Source organism: Chamaea fasciata, unplaced genomic scaffold (assembly GCF_029207755.1).
Source record: "Chamaea fasciata isolate MVZ Bird 193981 ecotype frontalis unplaced genomic scaffold, bChaFas1.0.hap1 SCAF_6, whole genome shotgun sequence".
Taxonomy (NCBI): Eukaryota; Metazoa; Chordata; class Aves; order Passeriformes; family Sylviidae; genus Chamaea; species Chamaea fasciata.
The window spans coordinates 44,009,133-44,026,370 of NW_027094091.1; the positions used below are offsets into that span (position 1 = coordinate 44,009,133).

Genomic DNA, 17,238 nt, shown 5'->3' on the forward strand with positions numbered 1-17,238 from the left:
TGCAACTATTTCTTTGTTTTGATTTCTTCAGTCCAGCTGTATCTCGACAGATGTTAGGTGAGCAACCATAAATGTCTGCTGGTTTTTATTACTCATCTCCTTGACCTTGAGCCTCTGTATACTTTCCTGTTATTCACACTTGTACAAAGTGTGTTGTTCTCAATTTTTAATAGATTGTGCTTATTTTGCATGACTTTTGGGGCCTTTTTGTCAGGCCTCTAATGTTACCCTGGGCCTTGTTTTCCGGTTCTGTACAAAATGTCTTGATATTGAGTGGTGGTGATCTGTATTGCATTATATTGTTTCTTATCAAAAGGGTTCACAGGTGAAATAGTGGGATTTTTTAAATGAACTTTCTAGTTGATAGTTTACTGTATCAATGCCTTCCTAGCCTTATAGCCTGCATAACGTTTTCAAAGTGTTTTAATGTACTTGAACTTTCATGTGTTTATAGGCTTAGTAGGGAAAAGAAATACAAGTGAGTGTAACAGCTTCTGAGCATCCAGTCTGCAGCGTACCAGGTTACAAATCTTACTGTTTGTTACACTTCTTGAAGGTGAGCTGATATGCCGTGGTTAAGATTTCCTGCGTGATGTGATGAGGCACTGAAAGGCTGAAGTATTGCTGATTTATAGAGGCAGGGTAACTTGGGATATTCAGCTGGAAAAGGAGCGGGAGTGGTAACAAGCAGCAGTAGTGGTAGTAAAGGCAGAAGCAGGTTCCACAGCAGACTTCCCAGTGTGAGTCAGTGAATGCACAGCATACCAGCTAGCTGTCAGGAGGAGCCCAAACCCGACTATTGCAAGAGAGTCGGGGTTCACGTTTATCATGCAAAGTCATGTGGTCTTACTATATCTTAACTTGCCAACTTAGCCTTAGTCTGGAGAAGATCCTTTGCTGCAGTGCTTAACAAGAAAAAAAAAAAAAAAAGGAGAGAGAGGGAGAAAAAAACAGAAGGAAAAATAAAGAAAATTGTGCAATGTTTGTTTATGCCTTCATCATGCCGAGGAGACACTTAGCAGTAAATAACCTGTGTATACCTGAGGTAAGATACTGTTTTTGCTTTCCCTGCACAGTGCTGCTGCAGCACGGAGCTGATCCAAACATTCGGAACACCGATGGGAAATCTGCACTGGATCTGGCAGACCCTTCAGCAAAAGCTGTACTCACGGGTAAGATGCATACATCTCTCAGCAGCGTAACCTGAGTTTATTTTGTGTGTATAAGTTCAGCATCAGAAGAGTCTTCTGCCTTTCCAGATTTTCTGTTGTGTAAGAGCATTTTAAAACTGTCTTTTACCAGATTTCATGTTGATGTAGTTGTTGTTAATCTGCTGTGCTGCTGTAGGTTTGATTATTCTACTTATGCTAATGCTGTAATTTTCTGTTATAATATAATCTGTTATTTACTGTATTTTTCTGGATTTTTTTCTTTTTAATTGATACCCAGTAGACAGATTGAACAGGATCCCCTAGCCCCTGAAAAAAAAATAGGAAAAAAATCAGGTCAATTGAGACCTTCACTGTTAGGCAAGCAAGGACGTTTGTATAACTATAAAAGTACCTGTGATCTGAAAGACAACCTGCTACCGATTGCAGAGATCAATACTTATGTTAGATTTTGCTGCAGATTCACATGCTGCTCTTTCCTTCCTCTTCCTTGTTAGTCATTTTGGGTTGAACCCTTTCTCATCTACCAGTTTTTTTTCCTCTTTTAGGGGCTATTAGCTGCAAAACAATGTTTCATGAAAATATCCTACAGATATAACTCTGTTTTTACAGAGCTTTGATTTTTTTTATAAATTAACTGTAGTGGCATACCAGTGAGCATGAACAGTATAATATAGTAGCCTGCCAAATTGGTATCAAGAAATACATGGTCCTCTGTGCTGATTTTGACATCTAGGAAATAATGTTTAACACAAAGTAATATTGGATTTTAAAATATATACAATTAGATTCATAGAAAGGGATTCAGCAGCTGAGGTTCATTTGAAGGAATAGCTGTTTTTCTTTTGCCTTTATTTCTCCTATGCTCTCTCTCTTTTTATTGACAGCTTAATTTGTAGGTTATGTGCTATGAAACACTCGTATTCTTTCTTCAGATTATCTTCAGAGCACACCGGCTCCCTTCACTTTGTCAAGAACATTTCCTCATCTTCTTTTTTCAGTGTGCTGAGCACTATACATAATTATCTACAGCGCTGCAGTGATTTGAGAGTGCCTTTGGAACAGTGTACTTTAAATACATATGATTTACTTTAATTACTCTGTGTCAAATTTAAACACGTTCCTACAGTGTTAACACTAATGTTAGCTGTGCTAAGCAGGTTAATGTGACTTTTGGCTGTTAATGGGTACAGTTGTACAGATGCTGAAGATAGAGAGAGCAACAGGGAGTCAATGTACCTCAGAAGTGTTAAAGGATATATGCCATTTACTTGTGGGGAACTTGACATTGACCTACAGTGTGGGGGTTTACAAGCCCCAAGCTGCTCTTCAGGCTGTGCTACTTCAGAGGATAGCAGAAGATTAGGAAAGTCTGTGACCTCATGTCTGCTGCACTGATTTCTCTGGGCACTAGATCACCTTGTGTGTTAGGCAGGGTAGAGGGCAATATGTCATAGCAGACAAGTGGAGGTGGATTTGAAGTAGCCCTCTGAGTACATCCTGTGAAATGCAGCCAGTGCCCATCTCTGGGCTCACCCCTAATGTCTCACACACAACATCAGTGACTGAAGCTGTCTGCAGCCAGTCAGTGTTACCAGGTGGTGCATGTAGACACACATGGTGCTGTATATGCATTTAGTTGCTCTTAAAAAGGCATCATTTTTGTATGTGTTTGTTCTTCCCAGTGAGAAAATCAGCTTTTGTTTTATCAGCTTTGTCCTCAAGGTGGCTCTTGGCTACGCAGGGCTGTGTGCTGTGTACCTGAGTTCCAGGCTGTGCAAACAGGGCTGGACTCAAGCTGTAGCTGCCATGTGATGCACAATAACTGAAAAACCTAACACTGGAAATGTCATTTAAATGAAAGCTAGCTATTAAGAGCTGTATTTTTTTGGATATTGCCCGGTATTATAGTATCTCTGTTAGGCTGCTATTTCTTATGCATTTTCCATATGTCGTTACCTTCAGGTCTTGCTTCATCTCTCTGCAAGACGGAGGCTTAAGGGATTTCTTAGGATCTATCTGACTAGGGATAATCTTTAGCTACAGCAATGCTTTGCAATTAGGTGCATCAGAACTTAAAGGTATTACTGGATTAAGGATGAGTAGGATATATTAACTTAATTTTCAGTATTTAGTATTGAATTGTTGGATTTTAGGAATGCTCATATTTAGAGCTTTTGGAAGTGGAGCGCAGTCCTTAATTTGTTACTGTATTTGCATCTTTAAGCAGCATGCATGTCAAGGCTGCTCTCATTGTTATTTTTGACTCCTTTCTCTATCTGTGTCTATCATGGAATGTCCTGGGTTGGAAAAGACCTTAAAGATCATCTAGTTCCAACCCCCTGCTGTGGACAGAAGGCACCTTTCACTAAACTAGGTTGCTCAGGGCTCCATCCAACTTGGCCATAAACACTTCCAGGAATGGGGCATCCACAACTGCTCTGGGAACTTGTTCCAGTTTCAGAGTAAAGAATTTCTTCCTAACATCCAACTTAAACCTATCCTCCCATAGTTTAATTCCATTTCCCCTTGTGCTATCCCTGCACTCTCTTGTAAGAGATCTCTCACCATCTTTCTTGTAGGCTCCATTCAGGTACTGAAAGTCCACAATTAAGTCACCCCAAAGCCTTCTCTTCTCCAGGCTGAACTGTTCCAGTTCTCTAAGCCTTTCCTCATAGGAATCATGATAGACCATATGACCATAATAGACTTTTTTCCACATTGCTGCTGTATTGGTTGTGGAAGAACATGGAATCCTCTATCGTTACGATTCAGGATGGCTCATGTAACGACAGGTAGAACTCTGATTTCTTCAGGGGCTTATAGCAAAGTTTATTGAAAGACAGATTCTTTTCATACAGTGTTTCAGTACAATGAATAGGATTGGTTGTAGCCCTGGTTTGTGCCTGAGATGTTTTGGTTTTCTGAAATTCTTTTCCCAGGGAATTTTCTGTAAACAAGAGACATGTTTTTGTAGCTGTGACTTTGTTTTCATTCCTTTTCCTAGGAGGGACTTCTTCTGATGTCCCTCTGGTCTGACCAATGTGATTGAAGAGGTTTGTCTTCTTGTCACCAATCAAATTGGTCTGTGTAAAAAAGTATATAAGGGAGACACATCCCAAAAATAGAGGAGTCATTTTCAGCCTTCTGAAGCTCGGAGTCTGTGTTGTTGTGGTGTAAAACAGTGTCAATTGGTCCTTTAGGGCACCACCTTTTTGTAAACATCTCCACCAGTAAACAAGTTGGAAAAACACCAGGTGTCAGGAGGACAGTATCTACAAGGTTGTTTTGGTTTCCTCTTTATGATTTCTCAGGCCAGACTGGGAGAGTTCTGTCCTTGGCTTTCCCATATGCCTCAAGCTTCTGCCTGGAGCCTAAGAATCCATGTTTTGATCACTGTCAGTTCGCACATTCCTCTTAAAACTTTTTTTGACCAAGTATTTGCATAGGTTCGTGCATCTCTGTTAACTGCATTGTGAATGAACTGTGATTACAGTGTCCCTTTGACCTCCAACTCAGCAAAAGTAAACAAGTAAACTTGTTGGTAATTGATTAAACCTTTTCAATTTGACAAAGATTCTGTATGTGTTTTTAAAGAGAAATTTCTGCTGCATAAAAAGCATTTCTGCAGTTTTGGCAGCAAATACTGATTCTGCAATGACTTGTTCTTTTTTGTCTTCCAGTCTAGAATAATGTATACACTCCTTTTCACCTGGATTGCAGAAAGGATGTGTAATGCAGTAGTTTCTGGCATGACTTCTAGCCATTTTCCTGCAACATCCTCTTAAAATATGTGTTTTAGAAGGATACATAATTCAGACAAAAGGCTAACATTTTGATGGAAATGGACTTTGAAAATTTCTTCATAGAATAAAGGGAATTTTATAGAAATTAAACACCCGGTATCATCCTCTCTAAAAAAAAGAAAATTATTACATAATTGAAGAATCTGCTTTTTACTATCTAGAAAGCAGCCTATTTTCCTCCTTTTGCAGGATATGCAGCATTTGTATGAACCAAGCACTTCACGTTTGAGAGGGTGAATATTTTGTTTCTTTTTACTTAGCATCCCATACTGTTCCTGAATCATATTGTCAGAAAAAGGATTGTAGTCGTCTTTTTCTCTAGGCTGAAGTGGTACTACAGGCTCCAAAAACGTATCACATCTATGAATATCGAAGAGCTGTTAAACAGACCAGATTAATATCCTAGTTTATTTTAGTTTAGTTTAATTGTCTTTGGGGTTTGTGGTTTCTGAGATGGGGACTCATCTTTGTTGCCATACATAGCACTGTGGCACTCCCATCCAGAACAGGGCCTTTGGGAGCTTTTGCACTGCTAGTCATATTAGTCTTCATTGTTTTCTTACCCTGATTATTGCCTCTTTAAAGATTAACATCTTTTTATATCTTCCCTATACAGTATATGATATGCCAACAATATTGTGAATGATATTTTTTTTTCCTGCCACTTATTCGCCATAGTATCTGCTGTTCAGAAATGCTTTCTTTATGTGAATAGTGTTTCTTTGTACTTGAGCAGTTTGCAAAGGAGCTGTTAGCAGGAGCTGAAGGCATTTTTGTTGGATAATATTTTTTTTTCTGTTTCATGCCAGTGTTTTGTGGGGTTGGTTTTTGTTTGATTACTCCCTTGAAACAGATCAAAATTAAAAAGTCTGAAATCTGCTGCATCTCTAGATTAAAGGAAGATTTCTTAGGTATGAAATAATGTCTTGTTTGTTAATAGAATCAATTTTCAGAGTTAAACAAGACTCTGATCTTCCTGCTTACTATGGAAATAATGTCTTTTACAAACAAAGTGCTTTAGGTCCTATTGAGCATTTCTCACTTGAGGTTTTTGGATGTGAAGGACAGCTTGATGAGTGAAAGTATAGCTGGACTAAGGTTACTTGAGGTGTTAATGAGAATTCATGTTTTCATCTATTTGTCATGTCAGCTTTTTAAATTAAACAGGAAGCATAGTTCATATATTGAAATATATTTGCAGAGTTCTTTTTGAAGTGAACTGCCATTTATGCATAATTTGCCTGCACGGAAGAGAAAAATCTGATATTTCACTACAATAAGTTTACTGAACTTCATAAAATGGAAAATGGATTTTAGGTACATCTTACTCATTTTAAAAACAGTAGTAAGAGAAGAAAATTTAGTGTGTTAATTTTGTTTTTCCTGTGGCACCTTTGCAGCTTGACTGTGTCAAATACTAAACTGTTTCCTTCTGGATTGGTGTTATTTCCTTCCAGGTACTCTTAGGCTATTGAAAGTCTTCCAGATAGACAATAGCACTTCATTTTAGGAGGTGCTAACCTTCTCCCCCTTTCCTTTATTTGGTCTAATTCTTACACAGTGTGTACTAAAGCAGATCATTTGGACAAAGTTTAGCTTCTGTCTTTACAAAGCAGTATAATAAACATCAGTACAAAAGGAAAAGTGATTTCATGGTACGGAGGGCAGGTGCTGCCAGGATGTCTAGGTCATTGTCCTTTCTGACAGTAACACTAGTTCTGCTGTCTTACAGAAAAGAGCAAGAAATCCTGCAGTTGAGGAACATCCTTGAACTGCAGAAAATGTTCATCTTCTTTCATATAAGCTGTTGATACACAACATCTTGATCTTGAAGCAGGAGGTCTGAAGAGCCTTTTCCAGAACTTGTTTGAGCTTTGAATGTATGTTTTTGTGATTGTTACTTGTTTAGCATTCAGGTTGATTTACTCTTCCTTTTTACCAAGACCTAAGAGGAGGAAATAAACAATATGCTCTAGTTCACTGGTATGAGTGCCATGTGATGCTTTTACATTTGGAGTCCCTGGTGATCCGTTACATTTAATTCCTGGAGCATTATGAGAAATATCAGCTTTCCTTTGGGAAAGCTGGGGCCATTGCTCTTCCAGTCCATCAAGAACAGACTGGAACATAAAGTCTGCCATTTTGGTGGCCCTTATCTAGAAGCTCTAGTTCTTTGGATTTTAAATTTCGTCTTATGCTTTTTAGAGAATATTATAATGATAACTATCTTGATGTATTTATAAATGTACAGTTCTTAAAAATCTCATTTAGTGTGTGATCTAGTTCCCACTTTCCTCTTTGAAGAAAGTGCATGGGTTGCTTAGTAAGCCAGGAGTTGAATGCCATCTCCTCTCAGTTCTGGCATGATCACATTTCAGTTCTATTTCACATTTCCTTTTTTTCTCATTGAGAGGAAAGTGGAAGAAACAGTCCTCTCTTTGTTCTAGATGTTGTGCCATGCTTGGTGTGCACTTCTGCTATATTTCTTCTTCAAGAAGAGCAGTTCTTGGTCTTTACAATGTGGACACACAAAGTTTCAACTCAGTGGAAAGGAAGTTGCACTTTGGCAGTACTGCTGGAATCGCTGGTTCTCTTTCTGCTTTCCAGCACTGCGTTATTATTTCAAGATAATGTATCTTGGTTTGAGCACTGTGCACTGGTATGGCATCCAATTGGCTTCTGGAGTGATGATTTAGTAGCTTTCATGGCATTTTGTTATTCCAGGTTTTATTCAGGCTAAGTTTATTTTTTATTACCTCTCTGATTGCAGAAGAGCTAAATGGTTTATGGGAGCCTCTAATGCAATTCTGAATTCTGAAGTTTGTGGTTTATATTCCAGTATAATTCCAGGTGATTTATATTATGCATGCAGTGTTTATTGCTTTGTCAGTACTCCATTTTGTTGCTCTTTCCCTTGGTTTCTTTTAGGTCCTTGTAACTTCTGCTGCTTTTTCTGTGGTAATTAAATAATTTAAATATTTCCTTCAGTGTGGTAGGTTATTTAACACAAGTTGCAGTGTACTTTATCCTAAAGAAAACAAGTTATTCCAGCTTTTAAGTGTCTGACGTATTTTGATTCTGACTCCATAACTGCATAATTTCTTTAATCTCTTACTGAGGGACTTGTGCAAAGATTTCTGTGAGCTGGTGCGTATGTTTTGCTGCCCAAAGTCCATTTCCATGCCTTAATGTGCTTAGATTTCTTCCTATTGTAACTTCAGCTCTGGATGCTCGTTTCATAGGGTTTATTTTTAGGATAATGAGAGCTTCTTTCTTTCCTCCTGCTCCATATTTTAGAGTTAAGTGCTATTATCCTTATCTTTTGTTTAAGCTTAGATGTGTATCTTGAAGTAGCTTCTTTGGAATGTGGGTGTCAGCCTAGATCAGGCAACTTTTCATTCTTCTTTGTAACCTCAGTTTAGGCAAGGAGTTAAAAGTCTGTAGTCTGTGTAGGTAGTCAAGTAAGAAGAGGCACTGTGGGATTTAGGATTGGTGCTTTTATGAAAAGCATGGTTTTGATTTATACCATCCCCCTGGCAAGGATTTTCACTCTTTTTTTTCTTTTTACTGTTATAACAGTTCAGTAATATTTAGTCTTCAAATGGAATCAAGCTCTTAAGTATCCAAAGGAACAAATTATCTTTTCAAAGTTTTCACGGAACACTTAAATCAGGTGGTTTGGTTTTCGCTTTCTCAGTTCTGCTGTCATATAGAGTTGTGGATGCTTTGAAAGCTTTCAGAAACCTAATGTACACTAATTTATTTAGCGTATACTTCACACTCAAATTTTACAACGTCAAACTGAAAAAAAACATTTCTTCCCAGGGTTTGTTCTTATTCATATGGACAGAATAACAAGATCTCTGTAGCTTGTAAGTAAAGAATACAAAATATATTTTTCATGCTGCCCTAGGAAAAATAATTGCAGAAATGTGTAAGGAGCCTTTCTGTTTCCATAGTACATGAGTGCACTCATCTTCTTTTTGTTGCTCTGCATTGAGTGCTGACCTATTTTATACTTTATTGATTTTTTTTCTTCTCTAATGTTGATTAGGTAACTTAATTAGTTGTTAAGTTTAGGCTATATATATATATAAAATGTGTTGTACATTTCTGATTTTCATAGCAATTTTTGCCAGTCTTAAGACCAAATACAATTTTGATCTCTAATACATTTTTCCATTGTCCATGGATAACCTTCCTGGATTATTATAACAAAATGGCCTTTTCACATTGTGTACTGCATGTGATAATAAGCTAGGCGGAGTGGTAAGAATTGAGTGGATGGAGAATATTATTTCATGTAACTTCTCATTTATTTGGTTCTGTATGTCAGTAGGATAGCCATGCTGCAATTTTAACTATTTTCATATAGCTTTTGTGTATGCATTCTGATATGTAATTTAGTCTGTAAGCAAGCATAGAACTCTTAGGAAAGAATTTTTAGCTAGCAGGAAAATTCCTGCATACAAAAGCTCCCATTGCTTTTATATCTTGTACTGTAGCTTCTGGAGCAATCTTTGATAGTTGTTTTGTTTAAATTTTGAAAGCGATGAGCCAGTCACTGCTGAAATCTGTGGAGTCTGTGAATTCATGGACAAAACATTTAAGATTACGTTTTTCCAGGTTTAACATATGAATTGAGAAGAATGTTAATGTTGCGTGAGGAAAGTATACTGACTAGGAAATGGGAGAGGCGGGCAATCTCAATTTTGCCTTTTTATGCATGTGTTAGGACACAGCCTGCTTATGAGACTGCTTACTGTTCCCCAGTGCCTCATTCAACAGGATGGATGACTCTGCTCTGGGGAGGAATCAAGACTGCACAGTGTGGCTGTGCTGGGCACTCTTTCTGTACAGATCTGCTGCACCAAATTCGTTGTGGTGAGAGTGGGCATGTTCTTGCCACCTGAGAAGTGCTCCTGCTGTGATGTGTAATGGGTACAGGATGCAATTCAAGTTCTCTGCAGCATGAGGCAACTTGTTGGGTCAGAAACTTTGTTTCCCCTTTAACTTTACTACACATGTGCTTGATGTAATTAAAGTGTAGGACTTTGCCTAGGAGTTAATACTCTTGAAATTTAAAGAGACTTGAAAATTCTCTCATAGATCAGGCAATTTATACATAAGTCTGTAGCAGTGCTCTGTGGGCTTGTTTGAAGCTCTTCACAACTTCCATGGCCCCGGTTTTGTATTGCTCTTCTGCTGGGCTTGAGGCACACCATGTGTATTTGTCTTGGATATCCCATTTCACCTTAGGATGCTCTGTCATAAACTGATTGGTGATGTGCACTGGATTCTGCTGCTAAGTTGCTTCTTTCAGCAGTTTCTCTGTGGCTTCCTATTTATAAATAAAGCAGGTGTCCTGCAGATAAGATTTAGTTTTTTGTGCTGTCCTTATTCATGATACTGAATGCAGAGGGTCAGTCAGTGATCCTGTGAAAGTGGTATGGTCATAGTGGAATGCACATGCACACAGGTTGAGTTTAGCATGCGTGAGAAGTTAGCCAGATATTGGAGGGGAATATGTTTTAATATATATAGACTCCTGTAGCATCACCTTTTTTAGACTTTCCCCAGCATTCTCCTTTATTCCTGTCCCTTATTTTTGTAGGTATCTACTCACTTTTCCCTGGATCTGGGTAATCCTAACTGTAGTCTTCAACAGTGTAGATGTATGGACTTGGATTTATCAGGTTGGCCACACTAGGCATTTCTTCTAAGTTTGAAATGTGGCAGAACTCTTGGGTCATCCAAGTCTCTCTTCTAAAATATTCAGATATTAAAATTTCTTCTTAAAGAGAGTAGAAGAGTTCTATATTGTATTCAAATACATAAAACACTATATATGAGCTTTGTGGACAGCACAGTCTTTGTCTTACAGATGTGGTGAATTTATAATTAAAAAAAACCCTAAATTGAGATAAGCAAGAAGAATTTCAGCCTGAAAGTATTCAAAGTTGGCAGAATTACAATTGGGAACCAGTGTTTAGGTCATAGATGTTAAGTAACCTTTAGTTTCCTAGCAGCTATCACAAATGCTACCAGCTCTGTCTACAATTGGTTTATTGTAAAGGAATTTCTTGAGTGAAGCTTGTTTTGCTTTCATGTGGTGCTGTGCTTAGACCACCTACCTTGAAGACTTAAAATTAATTGACATTGAGAACTTTTATAACGGTAGAACTAAGTAATAGAAATGGAATTGACCTGACTTATTTGATGAGGTGATCTGATTCAGCAGGCTCAGATGCAGTTTACGTTTCATATGGCCATGGGTTAGTTCTTCCTTTGATATACAAAACTTTCCAGAGGTGAAGGAGGTATGAGAAGCTTATGCTTCGTGTCATGTTACTTATACCATCACACAGGCTGAGCACCACAGGTCTGATGTGCATCTTTTGTGCCATGACACAAGCCCAGTGTCCAAACACTTGAAGCCATTCACACAACTTACTCTGTCGAAGGGGCAGTATGTGGAGGAGAGAAGGGAAGGGGGAGGAAGGTAATCAAAAATAAATGGCTGTAACCTCTTCCTTATTGGACAGGTTGCAGAGAATAGTTGGAACCTGTAAGAAACTCTCTTCTTTCTGGAAATATCCCAGATACCCCTCTGCAGCTGACTATGGCATCATATGAAGTGTTGATGTGGAGTCTTGATACATATATCTCTACTTAGAGTGTCCCACTTAGAAGACAGAAATAGAACTGCATTGCTTCTATTGTATTTTACATATGCTTTTAACTCTGGAGAGAGTTTATGCTGTTTTTTGCTGGGGCTGTAGTGTGTGGGAGTGTTGTAATTCTCATGTGCACACACATATGTGTGTGAGTTTATATTATCAACAAAAATGAGGCACTTCTGGGGTTAGGTAATGACAGCATTGTTTTTATGTAGTTGAAGTCACAAGTGTTGTTTTTCATTGGTGCATGAAGAGGCTTCTAGAAATATGCTTCTCGCTGCAGGAGTATTTTAGTGTTACAAGTTTATGAATAAACAAAGAAGTTTATTAAATTAGGAAGCCATTTCACTGACAGATTCATTCAAGCTATCACAAATAACTAAGTATTGACTACTAAGTTTGAAGCCACAGGGTTTGGGGTCTGGTGAACTTTGGTTTGTTTTATCCTTCCCTTTTGCAGGGATGAAAGAAAAAGCAGTCTTGCTGACTGAGTATTTTAAAAAAATCATTGAATTGTTTAAGTAATTGTTAAAATTATTTAATTGTTAAATAAAAATTATCCCCAGCTTACCTATACTTAGAATAGAATGTAGCTTAAAAATGCTAAAACCTAAACAACCCAAACTATATTTATATCCATCTAGGAGGCTGCAATAAAAAAGGAAGAAAAAACCCTACTTCTGTAGTGTTTGTCTAATTTCCTAATTTATCACTGAAAGGCAAACAGATGCTGTGGTGGATTGTGCTGATGCATGAACTTGAACTTTGTGGAATACAATGTATTTCATATTGCATAGGTAGCATTAGAAAGAAATCTTTTAAAAAATTGTTCAAGTAACTGGGTGTTTCACCTTAATTTGTGTGGTGCCAATATGTGGATCTGTAACTGAAGAACATGGAAAATTTAGTCTAAAATGAAGAAAATTGGATGGAACTGGTTTTGAAAACTTTGAGTACTTTCGTTTGTTGAAAATGTCAGGCTCAACAGAAGATTTATTAGCTTCATTTCATGCTTTCTAACTATTCGTTGTGATCATTAAATAACAATCAAGACTCTTTCTGTGTGATGAGAGATCATTGTTATACTTCAGTTTTCACTGGGAAGAATAAGTATTAGCATTTAAATAGAAATTGCTAATTTCTTCTTGCATATCCTTAGGTCTCAATCCTGCCAGATGCTGAGCGACTCTAGCTGTGATCCAGGAAAGACTGGGGGTTAAGCTGGGGTTTATTCAGATGTTTAAATCCTACATACTGAAACAGGGCCACAACACTCACCATTTTGGGAAGGAAGATGGAGACCAATCCAATGAAGGTCTCTGGGTGCTGTTCTCCTCTGGGGTAGAATGGGTGACATGAAGGCAGTGGCTGTAGTCTGCATCTTGTGAGTGGACAAAGCCTTGTTCGAGATTTTATAAAATGCAGCAAATTACATGTAAAAAGTCTTTTTCTTCTGTGTGCAATTATTTAGAAGTATGATATGTGGTTATAAAGGAATAATGCAGGTCAGTGCAGTATTTCCCATCAGCGCAATGAGCATGCAGACCCATTATTTTGCATTTTGTATTTTATTGTCTTCATGAACAAAGAAACACGGTGGGTTTTTTCTTTAAAAATTGAAGTTAAATTTCTGAGATGTAGAGAGTGTGGTTGAGATTTTAACTAACTTTGAGCATTATCCATGATGGTTGTTTATGAAAGTGTTGTGTTAAGGTATGAAGAGGCAGAACTTGCCCTTCAAACCACATGTGTTGATTTGAGTAACATTCTTTTTTATGTCTGTCCAACATACTTCTTAGCTGCTAGATGTTTGGCTTGGTACTCCCTGTGGAAATGGGGCCTCACATGTCAAATCCTGGGATAAACATAGGATCTCTTTCCTCTTTAGCTTTCTCCCACAGCCTCCTGCAGTTAGTTACTGCAGTGCAGTCTTCCACTTTGGGCATGTGGTTCTTTGTGGTAGCATTGGCAGGAGCCTCTGATAATTCAAGGGCATACTACAACCCTTGAAAATCCTTCTATGTTTATTTCTCCTCACTCTGAGCAGCACAAGGGGGACACAACAATAGCCTTTTTTCTCACCGTATCTTTGTTGTCTTTTTGTAGAAATGAACATTGCTGCTTTTTCTTTTCAAAATTCAAGAGTTCTTTTTTTTAATTTGTTATTTTCTTATCTCATGACCAGAGGTGTTATATCTAGGTGGTAGATGAGATTTCTTCTCATACTTACTGTTCATCCTTGCCTACTTGATGAGGCTAATTGCTGCTTTTTTGTTTGTTTGGGATTTTGTTTGTTTTATTATTTTGTTTGCTTGTTTTTGTGGTGTTTTTGTTTGGTTGGTTTTTTGTTAATTTGTTTTTGTTTTTTTACTGCTTTTCCAAGGGTAGGGAAGGTTTTTACTGGGTAGGGGGGCTATTGTCAGTCTCTTGTGGATGTATGATGAAGATTCTTTCTGAGCTATAGGAGTTGTCTCTGAAATTAGACTGAATGTCATTTGTATGTGGCTGCTTATCAGACTTGCATGAAGGTTCTAAGTTCATAATATAGCAAAAATAACTTACTATCAAGCTTTATGCTGAACTTCTATGTAATATTTTTTGAGGTGATTTTTAAAAGCTTGACCTCACTGGGAAGTAAGAAGTCTTCTGTGTCTTTGAAAATGCAACAGCTGTGGTCTTCCTTTATCTTTACATCTTCCATACATGAAAGACAAACTCTGGCAAAAAAAGATTGTTTTCCTGTCTCACAAGCCTCTTTGTTTCCAATGTGCATTAGAGACATTTCAAAATTACATTTTTTGTGATTTGTTCCCAATTTAGTTGCATTTAATTATATGCTTCATAACTTCCCCCTGTAGTGCAATGCAACTGTTCTTATGCTTAAAAGAACTATGTGATTAAGTGCTTCACTTGCTTGGTAGCATTGAACAGTTTCTAATTTTAACATAATAGTTAATCTATTGTCAGTCTTGCACGAAGACACAAAATTTTGGATTGGTACCACATTATTAATGGAAATCTTTCATGCACCTGGCAGGCTATATTGTAAGTTAAGCAAAACCCTTTTGTTTTGGAAATGCATTGATAAATCGTACTCTGTTACATTACAACTCTTACAGAACTAGAATTAGAAAACAGTAGACCATAAAGTATGTGTGCAACGCTATTGATTATCTCTCCTAAATAGTTAGTAGGTATCTGAAACCTTTGTTTTCCACAATGCTTTTTCCTGTACCACAAAGACAGTTACACTTTTGTTCAGAGTAGAATAGTAGTTTTCAATGCTGATTTGGAGACAGGGTCCTGAGACTTGTTACAACTGTTATAGGTATGGTTTACAGACATTGGAGGCATTTAACTTTTCCTTGCAACGGCTTACAGGCCCAGAACTTGGACAAAAGAGGTTTTATCCTGTGCTGCAATTCTTGTAGTTTAATAATTTCCTTTCTGTAACAAAAGTGGGCTGTGTCTGATATTTTATTAGGCTGAAACATTTTAAGATTAGCCTTGCCTCTCTATGCATAATAAGCTTATTTCTCTGTTGCTTTGTTTCAGATTCCACAGATCCTGCTGCTTTGGGTGATAAGTGCTTCCATAATGTTAAGCACTTATTAGACCATAGGTGGCTCATGTGTTTTTCATGGTTGCATGTATTAGTCCTTTAAACAACTTGGGAAAATAATTTTGGCAGCAGAAATTCTGGGATTAGGTCAGCTAAGTTTGATCTTTGAGGGTTGATCACAAGAAGCAAGTTGCAGTGTTAGAGCCTAGATCAGAAGTGAGAAACACAAGCTGCCTCAGTGAACAAGAACTACTTTATAAAATAAAATATAAAATCAGCTCCCTCACACTTACCCAGTAAATAAAATACTTTCCCCTTGCTCTTTGAGAACAGGGAAGAGAACCTGTGAGTTAAGTCTTTCCTCCTCAGATTTCCCATGATTCTGTGCATGTATAATTGTTGGCTGAAGAGCACTGTCAATGAGCAAGCTGTTTTTAGCTCTCCCCTTCTAGCACTTCATTGGGAAGTTGTTATCATATCCCCGAACTTATTCCTTTGGAAATGGCAATTTATGTAGCTGTGTCTGTAAGAGTTAGGACAACCTGGGTGTTAGGAGGGATACCCTAGGCAGAACATGGGGCCTTGATGGTTGTGTTAAGTCTTGACAAAGTGTTTAGAAGTAGAAATAAAATAGCTTTGGTATTTAATTGGCCCATAAATGTAATGGTCCATCTCTGCAAACCAACTGCATCTTCCCTTACTAAAACTGCAAGTCAATTATCTTTTATACATTTATTCTAAAGAAGTTACTATAAAGCTTTCCTTGTCAGTAACTTCCTTGTCAGTAAAAAGTTGCACCCATAGTAATTAAACTTGCAAGCGCTGATCGTCCTAACAAAGTCCAGACCTTGGAAGGAAGAAATTGACAGCAAAGTTCATGTCACTGTGTCTCTCCCCCTGCACCTTCCTCAGTTTCCTGCAGTACCTTTATGGTTTTCACAGCTCTCACTTGGTTAGAAAAATTGCAAGAGGGCCCTGAGAGTATTCCCTTCATCCCTTCTTCTTACTCTCCTCACTTTTCTGTTTGATACACCTTGTTTCTCGAGGATGTTCTCGATGGACTGCAGTGTGGATGGATATCTGCTCTGTCACGGTGGGGGGAATCTCTTCTCTGGCACCCTCAACACCTTCTTGCTCTTCTTTTTCCTCTGACCTGTGTGTCTGCAGAACAGTTTCTGTCATATGTTCTTACTCCTCTTTTACGGCTGCTGTGCAGTGATTTTTACCCTTTCTAAACTGCATCAGCACAGAGGCACCACCAGTGCCACTGGTGGGCTCAGCTTTGGCCAGCTTTGGGTCTGTCAGAGCCAGCTATGAGTTGGCTGTGTCCAGCATAGGACAACCCCATGTCCTTTCTCAGAGGGGCCCCCCCAGCAGCACCTCCTGCTGCTCAAACCTGGACACCTGCACACGGTGCAGGCTGGAAGTTAGATAGACAAAGTCTCCTATTGACCACATTGAGTCTCAAGCTTGTTAAAAGCACTGTTAACTTCAGCTCCCCGAATGAGCCTCTGTCGTAATGATTGATGTCTGCTGTGTACCATGTATACATTGCTGTCAGACTAATTTGAAATACAGCCATCTGGAGTTTAACCTGTTATTTAATAGTGCCCGTTCCAGAAGGGCCCTTGGCTCCATGGTGTGACTGTATCAGTCATTCTGCTTCTATCCAGAATGTGATTCTTCTGCAATTTATTTGTCATTAAAAAAAAAAAAAACCCAAGAGATTTATGTGAAGAAAGGTTCTAATCTCTTCTTTTTCACAGTAAAATAGCCTAAATTTGCAAATGGCTATCTTCATATTAAAGCTTAAAATAATTGGAGATAGTGCAAAAATGTGTAGACCTCCACTGACCCCAAACTGTGCGATTTACCTTTTCATAATTTACAGGTAGTCTTTTGGTAACATTTTTACAACATGAATTTTGGACTTTGCATTTTACATTCTTGACTGTTCTGGAAAATACTTTGCCTCTGCAGGAGTAAGATGTGAAATATTATTTAAATTTTTCTGATTTGAG

At 38.0% G+C, this 17,238-nt stretch overlaps 1 protein-coding gene across 2 annotated transcripts in view; it reads left to right on the forward strand.

Moving 5' to 3' along the window:
• TNKS (tankyrase) overlaps nucleotides 1-17,238 on the forward strand; it is a 130,194-nt gene that overhangs the window by 27,858 nt on the left and 85,098 nt on the right. For both annotated transcript variants that reach the window (XM_066186171.1, XM_066186172.1), the window contains exon 3: nucleotides 1,077-1,172. In XM_066186171.1, coding sequence (XP_066042268.1) covers nucleotides 1,077-1,172 — 96 coding nt within the window. The remainder of the gene's footprint in view (nucleotides 1-1,076; nucleotides 1,173-17,238) is intronic.